General features: G+C 42.7%; 1 protein-coding gene across 1 annotated transcript in view; it reads right to left on the reverse strand.

Annotated features, from left to right (window-relative positions):
- TONSL (tonsoku like, DNA repair protein) overlaps nt 1–23444 on the reverse strand; it is a 1124870-nt gene that overhangs the window by 889553 nt on the left and 211873 nt on the right. The window contains exons 5-6 of the mRNA XM_044066303.1: nt 14724–14853; nt 10250–10421 (exon numbers count right to left, since the gene is read on the reverse strand). Of these exons, the coding sequence (XP_043922238.1) occupies nt 10250–10421; nt 14724–14853 (302 nt within the window). The remainder of the gene's footprint in view (nt 1–10249; nt 10422–14723; nt 14854–23444) is intronic.

The following is a 23444-nucleotide window of genomic DNA, read 5'->3' on the forward strand; positions in this document are numbered from 1 at the left end:
AATTACTAAAAGGAAGGCTGGTTTCCAAGAAAAGAATTTTAACTCTGCACTTGCAGCTCGCTCAAAAGGACGAAGAGCGAGTTTCTCCAATACAAAGTAAAGGTCCCAGGCTAGAGTTGGGGCTCTCCTGGGTGGTCTCAAGTTTTTGGCCCCTCTGAGGAACTGCTTGAGCAGTGGATGAGAGAAGGGGGGGTTGGTTCTTTGTTGGAATGAGCTGAAATGACTGAGGCATGAATTTTGATGGATGAAAAAAAAGGTCCTTGTGAAGCATCTCCGTTAAATATTGAAGAATCTGAGGCAAATTGGGCGCTGCTGTGCCCATCCCTTGAATTTTGTTCCAGGCACAGAATCTCTTCCATTTTACAGCATAAGATTTTCTAGTACTAGGCCTCCTTGTCTCAAAAATGACATCCAACACTTGTTTACTGAGGGATGGTAACGGAGAGATTAGGTAATTAGCCAGGCTGCCAGGTTCAGGGTTTGAAGCTGAAGGTGCAGAATCTGTCTCTCCTGCTGAGACAGCAGGGTAGGGGGTCTGAGGCAGGTGCTAGAGAGATTAGGTAATTAGCCAGGCTGCCAGGTTCAGGGTTTGAAGCTGAAGGTGCAGAATCTGTCTCTCCTGCTGAGACAGCAGGGTAGGGGGTCTGAGGCAGGTGCTATGGAGCCAGCAGTGACACACTGCGCAGGAGGTTTACCAGTGTTGGCATGGCCAGTCTGGTGCAATCAGTATCGTCCTTGGTTTGTCCTGTTTAATCTTTAGTAGTACTTTGGAGAGGAGCGGCACAGGAGGAAAGGCATAAACTGATAGACTTTTCCAGCTGAAGGACAGAGCATCCAATTTCCAAGCTTGTTTGTGGGGAGTCCTGGGGGGAGGCAAACAGGTCTATATCTGGGCTCCCCCATTTATCAATATGTTGAAAGTCTTTGGTTCCAGTTTCCACTCGTGTGGGTCCATGAGATTTCTGCTTAGTTTGTCTGCCAATGTATTTAGTTTTCCTGGCAGGAATTGAGCCTGTAGATGTACTTGGTAGCTCAAGGCTGTGTTCCACAGAGAGTATGAATGGGTACCCCCCTGCTTGTTTATGTACCACATAAAAGTGGTGTTGTCCATCTTTACCATTAACTGTCCTGGAAGAATGTGGTCCTTGAAGGCTGTAAGAGCATTCTGTACAGCTAACATTTCTTTTTGATTGGTATGCAGGTGCATTTGACTTGAGTTCCATTTGCCCTGAATGCACTTCCCTGCCAGATGAGCCCTCCATGCATAGTCTGATGAGTCTGTTGCTAGGGTTTGGGTGGCAGGGGGTAGAGTGAATGGTAGTCCTTTGTTTTTGTGGCAGGAATCTGCCCACCAAAGGAACTCTAACTGTAGGCATGGAATGACAGGAATCATAGGTTCATAGGTTTATACTAGGCTATCTGCCCTAAGGCATTTATAAGCCATACCTTATATGAAAAATACTGTGCCCATTAGTTTGTTGTGCCTCTGTCCAGCAGTGACACAGAGATGATTCGGTAAACCCTCCGGTAAACCCACGATCTCCCATCCACAGGTCAAGATTTCTCTTGAACAGAGCCAGCGAGGTGCTCTGCCTCACATGGACCGGGATTTTATTCCACAGCATAGGGAGTCTCTGAGTGATAAATATATCCTCCAGTACGTCCTATTTATATCTGTGCTAAGGTTTAAGTCGCTTGCTCTAGTGGTTTTGGTGGATTTGGATTTTTGAGGTGGAGCATGTCCATTAATTCGGGTTGGACATAGCCTTGTATGTCAGGCACATGTCACCTCTGAGCAGACTGAATAGAGCTGGAGTTTCTTCCATCTGGCAGCATATGACAGATTTTGGAGTCCCTTTATCCTTTTGGTGAGGAACTTTTGGGGTCTCTCCAATTGCTGCTAATGTCGGGTGAGATACATCATCATTGGTCTGATAAGTGAAGAGTACAGGGGAACAATGACCTCACTACATCTGGATGTGAATCCCTTCATGATCAGGTGGGCAATGTAGAAGGTCTTTCTAACCACTTTAGCGGAAGGCCACTGTCAACCTGGGTCCCCAGGTCCCTGATAACCTCTTCTGTGCTTAGTGGATTGCCACCTATATGGTAGCTTGGGGTTACCTTGTTTTCCCAAAGGGTATGACTATACATTTTAACTTCAGGCCATGGCTCTGGCACCAGCTATCTGTTTCCGTGAGTCCCTTCTGAAGGATATCCGTGTCCGATGCACTTTACACTATGGCACCCAGTTTGCAGTAGTCTGCAAACTTTGTCAAAGTCCTCCCATGTTGGCCTGTACTCCCTGTGGGACACCACTTGGAGTCTAGCGCCAGCAACTCTAACCCTGTGGGTTCTGTCCTTAAGCCAGTTTGCAACCCATCTTGTGACATATGGGTTTACATTTAAGCTGGTAAGTTTTTCTACAATACCAGTGGGGTATTGTGTCGAGCCTTTGCAAGGTCAAGGTAGGCTGTATGGACTGCCTTTCCTCATCAATGGCCTTGGTGACTGTTTCAAGAAGTCGACCAAGTTCAAAAGGCATGATCTTCCCTCCAAACTGGGTCGGGTCCAATGTCTGCAAGTCCCCTATATCTTTGTTTATGAGCTCCATTATGATCCTCTCCATAGCTTTGCAGACTAGACTTGTTACCAGGGTCCGTAGAGGCACCGCCTTTGTGGAGTGGGACCACAGTTGCAGTACGCCACTCCTTGGGCACGTATCCTGTGGTAAGGCTGAGATTAAACAGCTGCCTGTTTAATTCCTCATTTAGCTCGTGTAGCACACAGCCAGGGACACCATCCGGTCCCATTGATGCTGTGTTTTTAGCTTTAGAGAGAGCAGCTTTCACATTTGAGATGTCTGGGAGGCTACACTCCTGGAATAGTTATCTCTCCTTTAGGGGAGAGGTTTGCACTGAACCTGTCTGCCAGTATGTTGGCAATGTCTGTGGGTTCAGTGATTTTTGTATCATTTTGGACTAATTCTGAGTATATCTGGGAGTTTCCCAGGTTCCTAACATAGCTGAAAAAGGCCTTATGATTGTCCTTTGATTCCATGGCAATTTTTCTCTCAAAATTAGCCTTAGTTGATTTTATGAGTGCTCGTATTTTTTACTAATAATGATCGGGGTGACTTCCCTTTTATGGATTTTGTTCTATCATGTAATAGCTTTCTCCTCTTATTGTAAAGTTTGTTAATGGCTGGGGTCCACCAGACTGGACGTTTGCCCTTTGTGGAAAGAGTCTTGGTTTTATTTGGGATTGCCTGATCCATGCAGTCCTGGAGGTGTTCATAGAAGGCATTTGTAAGGGCTTCCGCAGCTTGGGTTGTGGTTTCCACTGGCTCAGGGGCCTTGAAGGATACCACACCAGTCTTGAGCAGTGTGAAGTTTGCTTTAGAGAAGTTCTTCACTGTGGTCTTTTTTGTTTGTGGATGTGGATTTCCAGTGAGATTAGTTTATGATCAGATCTCACCAATGAGGGATATACTTCCGGTGTGGAGCATTTTGTCCCCGTGTTTGTGATAATGAGATCTAGTATATTTGTGGTCCTCATTGCTTCTAGATCCTGAGAATGTTGACACCATAGGCTTTTTAGATATCATTGTAGTTTCCTCATATGCAGTCGTGCATATAGAATTAGTAGAATGCAGGAGGCCATGAACCCCAAGGCTTGTGGTATCTGCCTTGCAGATAGCAGGGTTTTTGTGACCATTAGTCTGACGTAAGTTGTCAAATTAATTTGTTTCTCTGGCATGAGGAAAGCCATCTGGGAAGTTGTGTTCAAGCTTGCTCCCAGTTTTTAGCTTGCAGAGCAATCTTTCCCCCTAAAGGAGCAGTTAGTTGAGAAGTGCTAAAGTTAAGTCACTGAGACAGCTTTCCATAGGGGGGAGTCTTACTTCTCCCTGATTGATTTGGAAGTGGGAGCCCCCCACTACTTAGTCCTGTGCGTACCCTGGGACTGAAGCCTTGGTGTTCTGCTGGTTCTGGGTTTGGACTGAGAAGGCCTGAAGAGGCAGGAAAGGACCAATTCTTAGAGGGCCAATGCCTACTAAATCTTGGAGGCTGTACTTGTAGGAAATCTTTAACAGTTTGCATAGTTTAGCTTTTTCCTCCATCTTTATAAAAACTTCTTCTGCTTTGTTGCCAAACAGGTGGTCCTGATTTAAGGAAGCATCCAGCAATTTAGTTTTAACATGACCTGGCAAAGATTGCTCCTTAAGCGAAGCATGCCTTCTAGGTACAGACCCAGTGACAGCAGCCCTGCAAGATGCCTCTAGTGAGTAAAAAAACACATTGCAAAGTATGTTTTCCAACCTGTTCAGCAGAATGCATTAAATCCTGTAAATCCTTATTTTCAGCACAGTCAGGAATCAACGTCATCTTCTGTTTATGCAATCCAATAATATGCTGCTGATACTTTAACATATGAAACTGGCAATTTAAGGCCCTGATGGCAAAGGTTGCAGAGGTGTATACCCTCTTACCCCATCTATCCAGGGCTCTGGAATCTCTAGCAGAGGGAGAAAGATTTTTGGCAGTAGTAGCCTTAATGCCCTTGGGTCCCTGTGAAATGGTCTCAGGATCCGCAGTAGGATTTTTAAAAAGAAACTTGAGAGAGTCAGGAACTCTAATATCTATCAGGTTTTTTGGGAGCAGGAGGCAAAGAGTCAGGAACTCTGTAATATCTATCAGTTTTTTGGGAGCAGGAGGCAAAGAGTCAGGAACCAAGCTAGATTCCAAAAAGGCATCATCAACAATGTCTAGCATAGGAGAAATAGCTAAAGGGTCTATATTAGAACATCAAAGTTTCAAAACTTTGAATGTTCTAATATCAAACCCTATTCAGCGAAAGCTGTAAACTGCGGTGGTGGTGCTGCGGTAGCATTGTCACCTCACATTAAGACGTTGTCCTGTTCGATTCTCAGCTAGAGCATCTTCTGTGTGGAGACGTGCATGAATGGGCGTACCTTCGTTGAAGGTTGCACGTCAAGGCCGGCAACTCGGCACGTAAAAATCTACTGCTAAGCATTAGTGGACCGGAGTTCCGCTGTGGTGACCCCTAACCGGGAAAAGCCGAAAGACACAACATTCAGCGAAAGCTGAAAACATTGAACATACAGAACAGCAAATTTTTTCCTAGGGAAAAAATTTGCTGTTCCAAAACACACACACAACACAAGCACACCAGGCAAACAGCAATCCACACACATACACCTAAAATCTTACACCTAACCCTACACTAAACTATACACACACCACTAACTATCCACTTACCTTACCACAACCCTAACCCTAAGGTCCGTCACTATCGCACACTCACCTCACCCGCTCCCTAACCCTAACTCACCTAACCCGCCCTAACCCTCACATCCACACAATCGCACACATACCTAACCCGCCCTAACCCTCACGTCCATACAATCGCACACTTACCTGAACCAGACCCGTAACTTTCCACCACAGCGCTGAAAATACTGAAGCAACAGAAACAGACAACCGAATTCTTTCCCTAGGAAAAAAATTGGTTTTCTGTTGCTTCGATATTTTCAGCTTTCGCTGAATAGGGTTCAATATTAAAACATTCGAAGTTTTGAAACTTCAGTGTTCTAATATAGACCCTAGCTAAAGGCCTGTGTTGGGGCAGGAGCAAGAAATCCCTAAGCCTCTTTTTAGAATCAGAGTAATCATGGCTTTCCCAGCGAAAATGCTCCCTAAGAGTATGCAAGGTTTTACCAAAAGAAAAATTCTCTGGGGGAGAAGCAGAGAGAATAGAGTCCTCCACATCAGAATCCTCATAGGTAGATAAGGGTAACTCCTGGTCATCAGAGGAAACAGAATTTTCAGAATCCTGGTCAGAAATATCATATGCAAATTCAGTACTAGGTCTCTTAGAGGGGGAAGGTTGGCTTCCCCTGATTAAAGTAATAAGGTCTTCAAGCCATTCTTATAATTTGTTTCTTAGGCATAGAGGTCTGACCATGTGGTCTGGGCGTCGGTTTTCTAGGCATGGTTCGAGATTTAGGCCTTGAAGAAGAAGATGGCATTGGTTTAATAATCAAGTCTCTAGGCCTGAGTACACCTTCAGAAGCCAATGCCTGCACAGCGGCTCCGGACCCATCCAAGGTAGAGACATCCGTAGGTTGAAGCATCTCATGGCATACCGGACTCCGAATGGGTCTCAGTAGAGGTCTGCGAATCTGAAGTAGCGGATATCAGGGGCTGCGAAAGCGCCTCACTGAGTACCAGCGAACTGCTGTCTAGCTTAGGAGAAGCGTCGTCAGCAGTTTTGGACCTTGGCGGCCTGTCTCTGTCTTTATCTTTGCGTTTTTTCGGAATGTCGGTAGTCGGGTGGCTTACCGAAGACATATCTGGATAACTGAACAGAGTACCAAAATATTTAGAAGTGAAAATATACCGACAAATAGTTCGTGTTTTAAATAAGGCACAAAACCGACAGCGAGGTACGTCGTGGACATGGCCTAGGCAAGGAATACAGTACGAATGAAAATCTTTATGAGGCATTTGCTTTCCAGAAGAAACACAATTATTGACTTTTACTGACATCGGTCTAGAGCAAGAAAAAGTTTCCCCAACAGGGTACTTAGCTTTAGCTGAAGACTTCAGTTCTGAAACTCGAAAATGAAAATTTTAGGAGTCGGCCGACGGACACTTGCAAACTGCTTCTGCTTCGGGCACCACACGGCAAGAAAGACTAATGTAATGGCGTCGGCTGCATGCTTTATACCCCTGACTACCTGATGTCATAGAAGATGAGACAGCAATCGACGCAGGACCCAAGACTTTGATAATCAGGCCGACTGAGGGCTACTGCAAGCAGATAACCTAAATGTGATGACTGCAACAGTGAAACACGAAGAACATCATCATTTCTCAATCCATGCTAGTCCACATAAGCTTATCTTTGACAATGGTACAGAATTTACCCATCAATTACTTCAATAATTTGCAAAAAAATAGGACTTTATACATGTTACTAGTAGTCCTGAATACCCACAGTCAAATGGACTAGCTGAACGTGCAGTATAGAGTGCAAAGCAATTACCAGAGAAATCGAAGTGTGACAATACCTACAAATTTTTGAATTTACTTCATCTCAGAAACATACCCTGTGATGATATACTTGACTCACCTGCTCAAAGACTTTTATCTACGCAAACCAGAACAACCTTGCTCATCAGTTCCAGTTTGTTGAGGCCTAAAGCTAAAAATAACAGAGCAATCAAAGCCCAACTACTCAAAAAACATTCTTTTTAAAACTCCAGTTATGATAAAACAAGCAGATTTCTTTGTCCATTGAAAAAAGGACAGACAGACAGTTTGGTAGATTTCGGTATCCTAAGAGAATGTAGCAATTGCCTCACATTCACAGACAACCATTTAGTTCTTAAAAAGCAAACACAGTATGCGAAAGATGTACATACACAATTTCACTGGAGACAAATCGCCAACATACAAACAAGGTTCTCAGGAACAGGCACACTGCATCCACCACACATGGTGTCGACCATACACACAGACCAACCAAAGCTGAGGCACTAAAAAGCAATCTTCCCCAACCTCAAAGACCTCCCTAAACCTATAAACAGAAACTCCTATGCTCAGCAATCTCTAAAGCAGTCATCTAGCATAATTCCATGTGGGAATTAACAACCTGAGATGTACTTCCCTGGATAATATCAAGACAGACCTTGCTGATCTCTCTGAATATGTGTCTCAGGCAGGTATGTGCCTTGCATTGAGCAGCATTCTACCTTCACCAAGGATGGTGCTGCAGTATGAAGAAAAGATGACCGACTTCAATAACTGGCTTAGTTTCTAGTGTTGTTCCAGGGGGATTTAATATTTGTCAGCATGGGAGGACATGGCTAACAGATCATTTTGCTTTGCAAAGGATGGTCTGGACTTGTGCACCCTAGGCTTCTGAGTATTGACTAAAACTTTATCCACCCCCTTAGTGTCTTGATGTTGAAAGAACATTCTCTTCAGTGACAAAAAAAAAGCTCTGAAGCTTTTTTCACCGAAACTGTTCTTTTCTGGAACTCTGTTTGTGCTCTTGACAGTTAGAGCACTAGGAATGTGCCTCTAGCATTGAGAAACTGGCTGTTTGCAGTGAGGTACCAATAGGTTAGGCTACTGCAACCATGATCTGGGTTTCTAGCTACAAGCATAAATTTCTGATAGAAAAGAAAAACATTTCTCCTCCAAAAAATGATTACATGGGAGATATTCAACAATGTGGTGCTTTTGGGTGCAGCCTTGGAGGAGTGCTAGCCAAGTACTGATCACTCAAAGCCCTCAAGGAAGAGCATACTTGAACAGCAAGAAAGTTCTGAAGTTATGGCACCTTAGTCACCGATTTTAAACTGCTCTCTTTGAGCTGAACAGTGAGTAGGGTGCATGAAAGGTGCCCTATAGGTTTGAAAGTTAGGCAGCTGGTACAGTCCTTTACAGGATGCATCCCATACAGCTTAGGCTTCTGAAACAGTGATCTAATGATGAACGTCTCTTTTCAGAGTTTTCGTGCTTCCATCAGCCAGTTTAAATTTTAACTTACTGTATTGGAAACAGTATTTTTATTAAACTAATACATGTTATTTAGAAGCTTGGGAAAGATAAATAAGAATATTTAACTAAATCACAAACTGAGTAGTGATCAATGAAGAATCATAATGTCAAAAAACTCTCATAAAGCCCTCTGTGTAAATATCTCTGAACATGAATGCCAAATGGGGCTGCTTTTCTTTTCATCTTGGCAGTTAGTGCAGAGGATTAAGGCTCCAAGTCATCAATAAGTTGTTTCATGAAGCAAATGGTAGAGGGTTTGATTTATTCCACCTCCTTTTGCCTAAAGTGCGATTTTTGAGAAAATCACTTAACCAGGCAGTGCTGCCAGGTCATCTCTGAAAAAGGACACTTATGTCCAGTGGGCCTACTCTATTAATAAATGTATAAAAAATACAAGTGTATGTTATTTATTAGTCAAGCAAAACACAAAAAAAATATATAAATATTACCAGAGTATTAACATATACTATCATTAACATAGAGGTACTGCATTTTGATTCTGTTCACAGAAACCGGGTTTAAGCTAGGCCAGGTTTCTACTTGGGGCTTTTTGAACTAGGCAAAAGGCAGTAAACAAGACCCCTCAAAGTCCAAAGAACGGGAAAAATAAACTTTCAGCATGATTATAAAAAAGAATGGTCATGACATGTTGTGTGCTGGGCAAGGTTACTGCAAAAATGAGCGTAGGAAAGTTTCTACAATTTCAGTTTGTAGCTGAACAGCACAATACCAATTTCAGAGGAATTCAGAAACCAGTAATTAGTGCATAGAGAGAGGTAAACTTAGATGGTGAAAAGAATGGCTACGTATCAGAACGGAGATGTTGAAGGTAAGGCCATCACCAGACAGAACGCACATAAGGAATGGGTAGGCATCAAGAAATGAACATTTTTATACACATACACAAAAATGTGATCCACATACAAATCCTTATAGGATGTTGTTGTGTCTTTCGGCTTTTCCCGGTTAGGGGTCGCCACATCGGAACTCCGGTCCACTAAATGATCGGTAATTGATTTTTACATGCCGAGTTATCAGCCCTGACACACAACCTTCAACGAAGGTACGCCCATTCACACGTCTCAACGCAGAAGACGCTCTAGCTGAGAATCGAACCGAACAGCGTCTGACTGTGAGGCGACAACGCTACCGCAGCACCACCACCGCGGTTTTAAATCCTTATAGGATACTAGAGTGAATATTAGCATAGGCAGTCATACCAAAACCAAGTTAAGCCATATGCAGAATCCATAATGCAAAACTTAGGACTGAAGAATGAAGACAAGACTGCAGTCCTATGAGTTCAATATGAAACAGTGATAGACTTAGAAAAAGTATAATCATACTATTTAGTAGATGTTACATGAAACTAAAGGTACCATCACAAAATATTATGCGGTTCAATAGTATCAAAAATGCCACCTCCTCCTTCCACAGGAGTGTAATAAACATAATTTACTCGTTCTCCTCCAAACTAGTACAGAAAACTACTAATTTTCTGCTCATCCAACATGAACAACACAAATAAACCAGTCAGAAGTAAACAATAAGCAAGTAAAAATAATGTACATTCTGGAAAAGCCCTCCATTTCAGAAGCCAACATGCCTTTCCCATACATGTTTTATTAAACAACCAGTTGTGTGGTGGTGTACATTACCTTCCCAATACTGGCAAAGCATTCACTCTCCATATGCTTCTCCTTCATTTTGCGTGCACACTCCTTAGCTGCTTCTAAGCATCGAATTGCCTTTGAATGTTGCCCATTCCTGAAGTGAATGCTGCCCATATTAAACTTAGCACGGTACAGGTCCTCATAAAGGAGATTCTGTCTAAAAGGTAAATATAAAACACCGTTAAAACACATTAATAAAACAGGAATATGACAAGGCAACATTACAGCTAGTCTCATTCTCAGGCTATTCTTCCACACTTCCAACACCAATGTCACCCCTTTCTTACAGACTTCTTGAACAGAACAGGGCTAGACTGTGCCACACCTATAAAATATTAATTACCACTGCCAACAAAAAATGTGAACAGGCCGATGCTAGGCAGCACGTAGTTATTACCTCTCCTTGCACTGGAAAATAATTAGTTACTGAAAAAACAGTTTTCTTGAATTAGTTCCACTGCTTGCCGGCAAGAATAGATATTTCAAGATATTAAATGAATGCCACCTGAGGAAAGGAGCCAAGAAGCAAGTAGAAAAACGTGGAAAATTAGAGGGGTGGCACAGAAAAGGGTACCAGAAAAAACTTCATAGTCAAAAATAACATGGATAGAAAAACATACCAAATACAAAATGAAATCCTTAAGATCACTAGGTTATCGGAAGAATTCTTGAAAGCCACTAATAAGAAGCTGGACCCAGTTGAAGATGCTCTGAATAATTACATAGATGATTAGCAGCTTTGCAAAGAACAGTAAAAGGCATAAGAAGCTGATTGGCAGTTTGGGAAGCTTCCTAGGAGAAAGTGACCCTAAAGCTAACAGAGCTGGATGACCGAGAAAGGGGAGAAAATCTTCAATTTGTGTTCATCCCGGAGAATGTACAGCACCCAAACTGTAGCAAGTTTATGCAGCTCCACATCAGTTTTTGATTGGTCACCCAAAATGTGATATTTTAATACATAGGACACAACTGTCTGCAGTAGAAATGCTAGGAGAAGAAAGCAGCCTTATCTTACAATACAAGTGCAGTCTCACCTGTTAAAAGAAACTGTTATATAAACTGTAGCAAAAAATAAGAAAATTGATGACACCAGAATATAAATGGCTAATTATTCATCTTGAATGAGGTAAGAGAAGACTACTTTTATACCTGCAATACATTCACTCAAGAAGGCAAATGCAAGAGTCAGACTGTAGTATTCACCAACAATGGTATTTTTTTCCTGCTGAGGTTGAAGCATTTCTGGAATTTTGCACTGGAAGGCATTAAGAATCCTAAAAAGTGGGTGATCAAGGCAGCCAGCAGCAACTTCATCACAGCATCAAGAGCACAGAAGGAAAGCATCACTTGCAAAAAGCAGGAGTGACAGCCCACTTAAATCCCTTCCTGTGTTTAGGAGGCTGATGAAAGAACGCAAGAGGTAAAATCAAGTAAAATCCAAGAGAGTGTAGGAGCAAGATGCAATTATGAGTAAAGTAGTGACATCAAGCGACACTGAAGAGTAACAGCAGCAATGAATGCATGGTTACTCTCAGGCTGCATAGCAACTAACTGTTCTACTGCCATTTAAGTAAGAAGTTAACCTACCTATGGATCCTATGTCTTGCCCTTGCAATGGAATACACCCATCAAAGCAAGTCTGTATGCAATACAGCAGGCCTAGACCTTCTTCCAGCAGTGACTGCACATGACTAAACTGATGCAGCGGCAGTTGTGGCATCTAACAATGTCAGTTTGTGGACCCGTTAAGAAGAGATCATAGGAAGTTGCTAGGATATTGGCTATGACCCCTTTATAAGCCTAGCCAAGAGTTTAGCCCATGCATAGACAAATTAGCACCCAATGCCTCAGTCCAGTAGGGACACAGGTGGAATCCCAGGGATGTATTTTCTATTTCCCATCCAGTTATCTAGGTTGCACTTAAAAAGGGGTAAAGAGGTACTCTGCTTGATGTGAAGAGGGAGTCTATTCCACAGATGGGGGAGTCTCTGGGACATAAATCTGTTTCGCCAACAAGTCCTATTGATATCACAGACCAGGTTGAGGCCACGTGTGTGTGGGTTACTTGAGTCGAGCTTGACTTGCGGATATGCAGCAGTTCCATCAAGGCGGGGTCTGAGATCAGCTTATATGCCAGACAGAGGTCACCTCTGAGAAGTCTGTATGAAACAGAGTAGAGGGATTGGCTTTTAGCCTGTTTATGGTAGATTTTTGAGGCCCTGGATTCTCCTGCTGAGGAACGTCTGTGGTCTCTCCAGCTGCTGGCATGTGCTTTGCGGGGTACATGCTGAATAGGGTGTTGTACTCAATAATGGGCCTTATAAGGGAAGAATACAGGGATGCTATGACTTCCTTGTCCCTGGATGAAATACCCTTACTTATGAGGTGGGCCATGTAGAAAGCTATCTGTACAATGGAAGCAACATGATGGTCAAAAGTCAGGTTGCTATCAGTCTGGGAGCCCAAATCCCTCACGACCGACTGCGTGCTTAGGACATTATTAATGTGATAATTTGTGGGGACATCATTCTTCCCAAAGGGGATGATAATGCATTTTTTTGTATTCAGCTTGACACCATGGTTCTGGCACCAGTTATTTGTTTGGGTAAGACCCTCTTGGAGGATGTCCACGTCACTAGGGAATTGATGACAGCTCCTAGCTTGCAGTCATCTGCAAACTTCATCAGCCATAGCCCACTGGTTTTGGCCTGCACCTCAGAAAACTATATCCCAAATAATAGAGGCCCCACAACCAACCCTGGGGTACGCCACTCAATACGGGTCTACTGCTTGAGGTGGCTTCCCCTATTTTGACCCAGTGGGTTCTATCAGTGAGCCAGTTAGCTACCCCTTCTGGTAACATACAGATTGATGCCTAGTTGAGAGAGTTTATAGGTTCATAGATTAGTACTAGGCTAACTACCCTTGTGGGCCATTTCAAGCCTAGCAGAATCAAACCCTGCACCTTGTGTTTTTAAGGTAAACACCTTAACCATTACACCATCCTCCCACCCAAGTGGGGAATAGTGTCGAAGGCTTTGGCCAGGTCAAGGTAGGCGGTGTGCATGGTCTTCCCCTCATCCATGGCTTTGGTGACTGTCTCAAAAAATCCGACCAAATTTAACAGACATGACCTCCCTTTCATGAAGCCAAACTGTGTGGGATCGAGTGTTTGGAGGTTGCCAATGTCCTTGTTAATGAGGTCCATGATAATCCATTCCATGGCCTTGCAGATCAGGCTAGTTAGGCTGATAGGTCTATAATTTCCCAGATTGGTGGATGCTTCACCTTTGTGTAAAGGGATGACAGTGGCTGTCCTCCACTCAGCTGGGACAAAGCCGGTACTCAGGCTTTGGTTGAATAGGGTACCTAATGGTGCTGCAAGTTCCTGTAGGATGCAGCCTGGGATGTTATCGGGTCCCATGGAGGCTGTATTTTTTTGCCTTTGAGAGAACAGTAATGACCTGATCCCTAGATGTAAGTGGAAGGGGCAGGTACTGTGAATGTCCTGATTTACTGATGGGGGGACAGATGGGTGAAATTTTCACTGAATCTGTCAGCCACCAGGTTTGCTATATCTACGGCATTTATATATGTGGTGTCCTTGACCACCAGTTCTGAACATATCTGGGTGCTACCTTTGAGATTATGGACATATGTGAAGAAGGTCTTATGACGGTCTCTAGTAGATGTAACCAATCTGGACTCAAAGTATGCTTTGGAAATGGTACTGTGTGGTCTTTACTGGTGATCTGACAACCACAGTAGTACTTGGAAGGGCTATACTTCTTGACACCAAATGCAAGAACTTTCTAACAGTGAACTTTAAGATGAAATTCAAACTCTGCAAGTAGTTAAAAAAAACTGAGAATTCTGGAGTCAGTGTGCATAACACATGGGGGCAGTGCAACAGCAAACAAATGAACTAGCTACTGAGAAGGCACACATACCCAAGTGTCTGCACAGTACAAAGAAATCCTCAAATTAAAATCCTTCCTTATTCTTCCACAAATCAAGCTAGAATCTTTTACTAATGCATTACCACTTTCACTTGCATCTTTATTATTTCAACCATCCCAAACTTTCTGACAGTGTCTTAGTTTTTCCATCATTTGCACCTAACTAGATGAAGTCTGCCAATTTACTACTTCAGATTTAGAGGTGATTTATTTAACCAAAGAATCAAGGTCAAACCAATGAATATTATACAAATCACCAGACTTTTGTGGTTCTTCGCCATACACTCTAGTTATCTCTGCAGATGGCAAATTCTACATCAAAACAGTGTTGCTAATAGGATACATCTAGACACACTCAGTGAATCTCATAAAACAGACTTCTGATGCTACCCGTCACTCCAACAATCATACTGCAGACATTGTTTTAATGTATTTAAAACTCAAGTCTATAGCCTGTAGTTCCTCTCCCCAAAAGAGTATGAAACAATGGTTGGCATTACTCTGCAATGAAGACACTCTTGCTTATATAAAAGCTGCATTTGGCTGCATCCTTTAAACCATCATAGACGAATCCCAAATTCAGATACAAGCGAGCTCTCATCTCACTCAGATCACGCTGTGAAGCTACACCTGGAATGAAACAGAAAACATTCATGAGGACTATCCCCTGAACAGGTCACAGAGTAAACTCTCTCATCATCTCCCAACACACCTACAAAACAGTTTAAACAATCCTAATTCTAGAACAAATAGAAAATGTGTACTGTCACTTTCTTCAAAAGATGATGTACAACTATCATTGTACCTCTCAGAAAAGGAAAAATCTATGTCCTTAGAGGCACTGATAGTTTAGAAAACTCAAGTTCCTCCTGCTACAAAATAAAACTGTCAGATAATCCAGATTTCACATTTAACATATACATCAAATACTTCAGTATAATTTTATATATTTCAGACTGTAGGCACTAGGACAAAAAAAAGCTATATATTTTTTAAACCATTGGAGAATAACCATGACCACTAACCCAAGTAAATACACTTACCAAGTTGCAGACCACAAATTCTCACTGCCAGACACCTTAGCTTTATCTTGGCTTTAAAGCAAAAGCAGGTCACAAAATGTATTATAGGGGAACAAGTAGTTACAAAACAAATAAAATAAAACTTCTTCACAAAAGTTATAGAAAACTTCATACCACACACACACACACACACACACACACACACACACACACACATTTAACACTAGCAGTCTAGCACATACTATTGTCACAAGAAGTCGCACCAACTGACATTAAGTGGAATAGCAAACCTAAGAAGTCTAAAACAAGACTCCAAAGATCATCTTTAGTTGGAATTAGAAACAATCCTGTGTAATACCCTGTTCCCTCTTCCTGCTCTGGCACATTCTCTGTAGCCACCAGATTTAGAAGGTCCAATGGCACTGGTTTCATTAAATTCATTTGTACTGTTATAGGTTCATAGGTTCATAGGTTCATACTAGGCTATCTGCCCAAGGGCATTTATAAGCCTAGCCCATAGTTATGTGGCTTTCGCCACCCCTTTAGTTTGAATAAAAACTATGCCTATCATTTTTTGCTGTGCCTCTGTCAAGCAGTGACACTGAAGTAATCCCTGGGGTATATCTGCAATCTCCCATCCATTGGTCAAGACTCCTCTTGAACAAGGCCAGAGAGGTGCTCTGCCTCACATGTACCGGGATTTTGTTCCACAGCACAGGGAGTCTCTGGGTGATGAATCTGTCCCTCCAGCACGTTCTATTTATAACAGTGTCAAGGTTTAAGTCTCCCGCCCTTGTGGTTCTGAGGGATCTAGATTTTTTGAGGTGAAGCATATTCATCAAATCTGGGTTTGACATGGCCTTATATGTCAGGCACAGGTCACCTCTGAGCAAGCGGTATGAGACTGAATAGAGCTGGAGTTCTTTCAGTCGGGCAGCATAAGACATATTTTTGAGACCCTTTATCCTTTTGGTGAGGAACTTTTGGGGCCTTTCAAGCTGCAGCAGGTGTCTGGTCAGATACATTCGAACGGGCATTGTACTCAATCATAGGTCTAATGAGTGATGAGTACAGGGGACGATGACCTCCCTTGATCTAGATGTGAATCCCTTCATGATCAGGTGGGTGATATAGAAGGTTTTCCTAACTACTTTAGCAACATGAGTGTCAAACGAAAGGCTACTGTCAACCTGGGTCCCCAGATCTCTGACTTTTTCTGTGCTCAGTGGATTGCCACCTATATGGTAGCTAGGGGTAACCTTGTTTTTCCCGAAGGGTATGACTATGCATTTTTTGGCGTTTAACTTCAGGCCATGGCTCTGGCACCAGTTATCCGCTTCTGTGAGGCCCTTCTGGAGGATATCTGTGTCAGATGTGTTTTCGACTATGGCGCCCAGTTTGCAGTCATCTGCAAACTTTGTCAGCCATAACCCTCCTGTGTTTGCTTGTACTTCAGAAAAGTAGATGCCGAACAAGAGTGGACCCAGGACTGAGCCCTGTGGGACACCACTTGTGACAGGCTTTGAGTCTGACATGGCTCCAGCAACTCTGACCCTGTGGGTTCTGTCACTTAGCCAGTTTGCAACCCATCTTGTGATGTATGGGTTTACATTCAAGCTGATGAGTTTTTCAATGATACCTGAGTGGGGTATTGTGTCGAAGGCCTTTGCCAGGTCGAGGTAGGCTGTATGGACTGCCTTTCCCTCATCAATGGCCTTGGTGACTGTCTCGAAAAAGTCAACCAAGTTTAAGAGGCAGGATCTGCCTTTGACAAAGCCAAACTGGGTTGGATCCAAAGTCTGCAAGTTCCTATGTCTTTATTTATGAGTTCCATTATGATCCTCTCCATGGCTTTGCAGATAAGGCTTGTCAAGCTAATGGGGCGGTAATTTCCAGGTTCTGTGGAGGCACCGCCTTATGAAGTGGAACCACAGTCGCGTGCGCCACTCCTTGGGTACGTATCCTGAGGTGAGGCTAAGATTAAACAGCTGTCCTAACTGTGGGTTTAATTCCTCGTTGAGTTCATGAAGCACACAGCCGGGGACACCATCCGGTCCCATGGATGCTGTGTTTTTGCCTTAGTGAGGGCAGTTCTCACCTGGGCGTTGGAGATGTTTGGGGGCTACAATCCTCTGGAATAGATATCTCTCCTTTTGGGGAGGGGAGAAGTTTGCACTGAACCTGTCAGCCAGTATGTTGGCAATGTGTGTAGGTTCAGTAATTTTCACATCATTTTGAACTAATTCTGAGCATATCTGGGAGTTTCCTCCTAGGTTTCTAACATAGCTAAAGAAGGCCTTATGATTCTCTTTAGAGTCCTTGGCGATTTTTCTCTCAAAATTTGCCTTGGATGATTTTATGAGAGCTCTTAGTACTTATAATGATCAAAGGTGTCTTACCTTTCAAGGATTTTGCTCTATCTTGTAGTAGCTTCCTCCTTTTGTTGTAGAGCTTGTTTATGGCTGGAGTCCACCAGACTGGACGCTTGCCTTTGGTACAGAGAGTCTTAGTTTTGTTTGGGATTGCCTGATCCATGCAGTCCTGTAGGTGCTGGTAGAAGGCATTTGTAAGTGATTCAGCGGTTTGAGTAATGTTTACCACTGGCTCAGGGGCCTTAAAGGAGACCACACTAGTTTTTAGAAGTGTGAAATCGGCTTTTGAGAAATTTTTCACTGTGGTCTTTTTTGTTCAGGTGGGGGCGGGATGAGGACCTCCAGCAAGATTAGTTTATGATCTGATCTCACAAGTGAGGGGTATACTTCCGGTGTTGAACATTTTGATCCCATGTTCGTGATGATGAGATCAAGTATGTTTTCTCCTCTTGTGGGGATGGTGACTAGTTGTTCCATGGCATTTGAGTTTATGAACTCCAGGAATCTTTGGGTTAGAGTGTTCGGGCTTGAGTAGTGTTCCCAGTCTATATTAGGGTAGTTGAAGTCACCTAGTATGATGGTGTTTGGAGATACATTTATGCCCTCCAATGTTTTCAGGAAGGCCATGTGAGGTTCCTGAGTTTGAGAGGGTGGCCTGTAACATGCTACAAATTGCAGAGCAGTCTTGCCTATGGTTAATTGCACCTGGATGGTCTCCGATGCATCGTGCGTTACCACCAACCTTGAGGTGTGGGTGTCCTTTATGAATATGGACACCCCTCCTTTCTTGGTGTTGTCCGGATTTTGGGGCCGGAACGCATGATATGAGGTGAAACCTGTTAGTGCTGGGGTGCTCTCAGGAGCCTTGAACCAGGTTTCTGTCACAGCACAGACATCGATGTTCTCCATATTGAGAAGGGCCTCGAGTGCGTGCATCTTGAGATTGAGACTTCTGGCATTGAGCAGCATTACCCTTAGTTTTTTCCTTTTGGTGTTCTAGGGTGGTAGGTTTAGAATTTGAGCCTTGCCTAAAAAGGCACTATGGGGTGGCAAGAGCCTTTGCCAATATCCGGAAGCCCAGGGTGACAGGTGCAAGCCGTCCCTTGCGAAGCAGCGTGGCTTGTCCAGCATGTCATCCCAGGCAGACAGACATTGGATCCCCTTTGAATGACACCAGAATTTAAGCCAATTATTAAAGCTGATCATCTTATCACTGTATTGTGGCATCATTCTAGGTGAAGGTAGGATACTGCTCAAGGTCAGGGTCATACCTGCCTGGGCTACATAATCAGAGAGCTCCTCGATGTCCCTTTCATGTAGTCCAAGGAGGTACGTCTCAGGTCGTTGACACCAGCGTGGACAATGACTGAGTCATACTTGTACCTGCTGTTGAGAGACCTGAGTGCTTGCGTTATGTGGCGGATTCTAGCGCCCGACAGGCAGCTTACTGTGACCTTCTCTTTACTCAGTCTGGTGAGCGGGACGTCAGTGTGTCTGACTATGGAATCACCAATGACAAGTGTGTCTGGCATTTTGTTTGGCCTTAAGGGCTGTGACTGTTTGACACTCTGACTGTGTGGTCTATGTGTTGCATGTGTTGGGTCGTGAGGTGGTAGTTGTTTGGGTGTCTGCTTTGGTAAATTTTTGATCAGAGCCTCAGTATGTCTTTGTGTGAGTATGTGTATGATTTGAAGTTGTGATGGTACCATGTGTGACTGGGTATGTATTGTGTGTGGTTACCTTCTCCTCCTGTCTGGTCTTGCCAGTCCTATGTTGAGAGAGCTCAGCCTCCAGTTTGGCCGTATAGTTGCATCTCTCGCATGTATTTGTGTTTTGTGGGAGAAGGAGAGGATTGTCTGTGTACATGAGGCAGTTGTAACATTGCCTCAATATTCCCAGGTTCACCAGTTGAGCTGGAGAGGACACTAGCCACTGATCCTCGACATACTAGAAGTAGTAGATAAAGAGACTTTCAAAGGACTCGGGGGAAGTGGGTTTTAGGCTGGTGGGGTACTATCTATAATAAGAGTGCTTTATCAAGGTGCAAGTACTGTAGGAGTAAGTGCTAGGCTTTACAGATAGAGAATAGTCTACTTGGGAATCAAGTAGAGATGAACTTTTCAGTTATAGGATATGCTGGTTAGATCAGCAGTACAGCTCGAGGAAGGTAGTTCTAAGGGAAAATTGGAAGAGTGGAATTTAGATGGCCCAAATAGTTTAACCTTGTTTAACCGACACTCCTCTTGTGTCCAACAGTGGTAACTCAGCTAAATCGTGCTTACGCGCGTTTAGCGTGTTTTATAGCAGGGGGCTGAAAGGAGCTAGGAATTGGCCCAAAACGACCAATGGACTACTAGTTTCTGGCTGAAACTTCACCAAATCAGACAAAAGGGCGCTCAGTGCTTCCCACTCCCACTGGTAAGCAAAGAAACTTCCCTCCTTCCTAATAAGGCAATGGATCAGTAACAGGAACTAAAAACAAAGCCCAGGGATCAGCAACTCTGAAACTGGACTACTCTAGTTCAGTAAGGCGGAAAACAAGAGATTTTTTGTTTTATTACAGAGACAAGGAAAAAACAGACAGTAAATGCTATAAATGCTGTAAATCGGCTAGCGACTTTAGTGTGTAGCCTACAGAAACAATTTGCAACAATTAGTAACTTAAAGTGCAATAAACAGTGTAAAATGCAGAAATCACTTAAAGTAGCAGTAAAACAGGCGAAATGCAGTCGTTAGCTTAAATAACAGTGGGAAAGCCACAAAAAATACTTATATCTGGTAGAAAGTCACTCTTTTAGCTCTCTGCTGCTTGGATCACTCTGCAGGCCACCACGAGGATTTGTGCTGAGTTGGTACAAGCTGGAAAACGCGTGTTTAGCGTGTTTTATAGCAGGGGGCTGAAAGGAGCTAGGAATTGGCCCAAAACGACCAATGGACTACTAGTTTCTGGCTGAAACTTCACCAAATCGGACAGAAAGGCCGCTCAGTGCTTCCCACTCCCACTGGTAAGCAAAGAAACTTCCCTCCTCCCTAATAAGGCAATGGATCAGTAACAGGAACTAAAAACAAAGCCCAGGGATCAGCAACTCTGAAACTGGACTACTCTAGTTCAGTAAGGCGGGAAAACAAGAGATTTTTTGTTTTATTACAGAGACAAGGAAAAAAACAGACAGTAAATGCTATAAATGCTGTAAATCGGCTAGCGCACTTTAGTGTGTAGCCTACAGAAACAATTTGCAACAATTAGTAACTTAAAGTGCAATAAACAGTGTAAAATGCAGAAATCACTTAAAGTAGCAGTAAAACAGGCGAAATGCAGTCGCTAGCTTAAATAACAGTGGGAAAGCCACAAAAAATACTTATATCAGGAGAATGTCTTAGAACCTTGATCATTTTATGAACTAGAACCTGTAAACATTTATCAGCATACTGACTTAAGAATCCAGAGTCACTCCCTCCAGACACAGTTTATCTATTTATACTTTGTTGACAGAGTAAATGTCACCAAGCCAGCAGCATCTTTTCATGGGAGACCCAAGGTAACATTTGTACTGAACCAGGAATCTGGCCAGACCAAAGGGGAAATTGCACTACTCTTCCTGTACATGGTCCCAGAGGCCTGCTGCCAGAGGGAGAACAGCCATCATGACAAAAAAGTATAAGTGGAGAATAAGCAGACCATGGTTTCTACAGATATCTTGGAAATGGAGAACAATGAAGTAAAATAATGGTGGTAACAGAAGGAGGTATGGATAATAACATGCTGGTGTAGAGGATTAGTAAAACAGGGCTGGATAAGGATTGTGCATTTTCTTATGGAAAAATGGTAGAGCTGTGTACAGAAGCTCCCACGGAGAATTCATCCTTGTCTACAGATGTTGCACAAACTGTTTTGCCAAATGAGAAGGTGGGAGAGGACATGTAGTGAAGCAGAAATGAGAGGGTTCCTATCAGCATTTCGAATGTTGAAAACGGCATATTTAATTTAATCGAACAGAAATGTTCGAAATCTCAGAAGAGCTAACTGACGGAACATCGATTTCTTTCCCAGGGAAAGAAATCGGTGGGCCGTCATCCGAGTTTGCTATTTCCTCCAGTGTGGTGTGACAGTTACGGACCTTAGGCTTAGGGTGCGGGTTAAGGTAAGTGGATAGTTAGTAATGCATGTGTGGTTTAGTGTGGGGTTGGGTTTTATTAACTGTATCTGTGTGGTTTATTTAGTTTGGTTTGTTTGTTTTGTGTGTATGTTTCTCGGAACAGCAAATTTTTTCCCTGGGAAAAAAATTTGCTATTCTGAGCATTCGATGTTTTCAATATTCGAAATTCCAAGTTCGAACATATGGTGTTAGACATTTTGGAATTTCGAATATATGATATAGACCCAAATGAGGATGTGATAACAGAACAAGTGTCAGAACACAAAATACATGATAATTATGAGGCAGGGAGAAATAAGAATGCACACAGCTTATACGCAGCTGTGGCCGCAAGTAGACAGAAGTCAGAGGAAAGACATGCTCTAAACTTAAGGGCAAAGAAGCCACCTGTTGTCCAGATAACTAAAACTGGGCTACCGATAAATTGGTATATGCTTTGGGATACAACTGCATCCCTTGAGTTTCAATGTGAAAAATACAAGGACTTCAATATATTTGAAACCAAAATGCAGTATTCACACTGAAAAAATATTATTAAGAACCTGTAAAATGTGCACAATCACCAAGTGTCCAGAAGCAAGAGAATTTTATTAAAATGTTAAGCACTTTCATCTACAAAGACTTCTTCTGAACAAATCTTGTATAAAACCATTTTCACATTAAATAATGATGGTCAGACAATCAAAAAAACACAAATCAATAAAGTGAGCACATCCTGTTACTTTACAACAATAGCAGCAGCAATAAACTCAGACGTTAATATGGAAGCTAAATCCAGTGTTAGAACTGATAATCATCTTTACCAACTCCTACATATTATATACACTAAGAACTGTCAAGGACAATTAATAGTAATAATTTTTAAAAATACATATTGCTCCTTTATCTGTTTAAAATTTTCATTTAAAGGCTCACTGCTACTTTTCTTCTGTGATAGACATTTCTGCAGTTTTTTCTACCCCTTGTAGCATTGTCCATATTCAGGCTTGTGTTTTGGGCCTAGTTGTTGTGGAGGCTGTGTGTCTGAGCACATGTTTAAGGCCATCTTACTATAGCCAAAGCCATACTGCATTTCAGTGAGAGGGGATTGTTTATGGTCAATGGCTGATTGGGGTTACTTGGACTACAGCTTAGAGTAAGCACCTCATTGGTTCTTTCAAGCTTTTTTTAAAGTTGTTTCAGGTTTCAACTTTCTGCTACATAAAAAGTTAACTTGTGAGTGTTTCTGCCATTTCACACTGAGCAAATTGGGATCTGTAATATATAACATTAAGTATCTTGATTTTTGCTTATTTTTACGAGTTATTTATAGCACTTTTATTGTCTGCTGCATACCTTTCTAGCTAGTTTCATGGTGTGTGAGGTATTAACTAGATATTGTCTACATTTATTAAGCATCTGTTGGGGTTTTTTGTTCTGATTTCCTGTCAAGGAGTGCATCACCCCCACCCTTCCTCCCTATTGGTATCATGTTCTTATACATGGTGGCTTTGCAGTCACCCACCCCTACTGTAAATTTGATCTGGGACACTCCTCCCAGTCTAGTGTCATTACCTCATTCTACCTAATCCAGGTAGAACATTTGAAAAAGGCCAACCCATTTAGTTTCTGCTCCTCCTTTCCCCTTTCCATTTTACAAAAAAAAAAAAAAAAAAAAAAAAAAAAACTGT

The sequence above is a fragment of the Protopterus annectens genome, chromosome 3.part1, assembly GCF_019279795.1.
Source record: "Protopterus annectens isolate FY-2018-M chromosome 3.part1, PAN1.0, whole genome shotgun sequence".
NCBI lineage: Eukaryota > Metazoa > Chordata > Ceratodontiformes > Protopteridae > Protopterus > Protopterus annectens.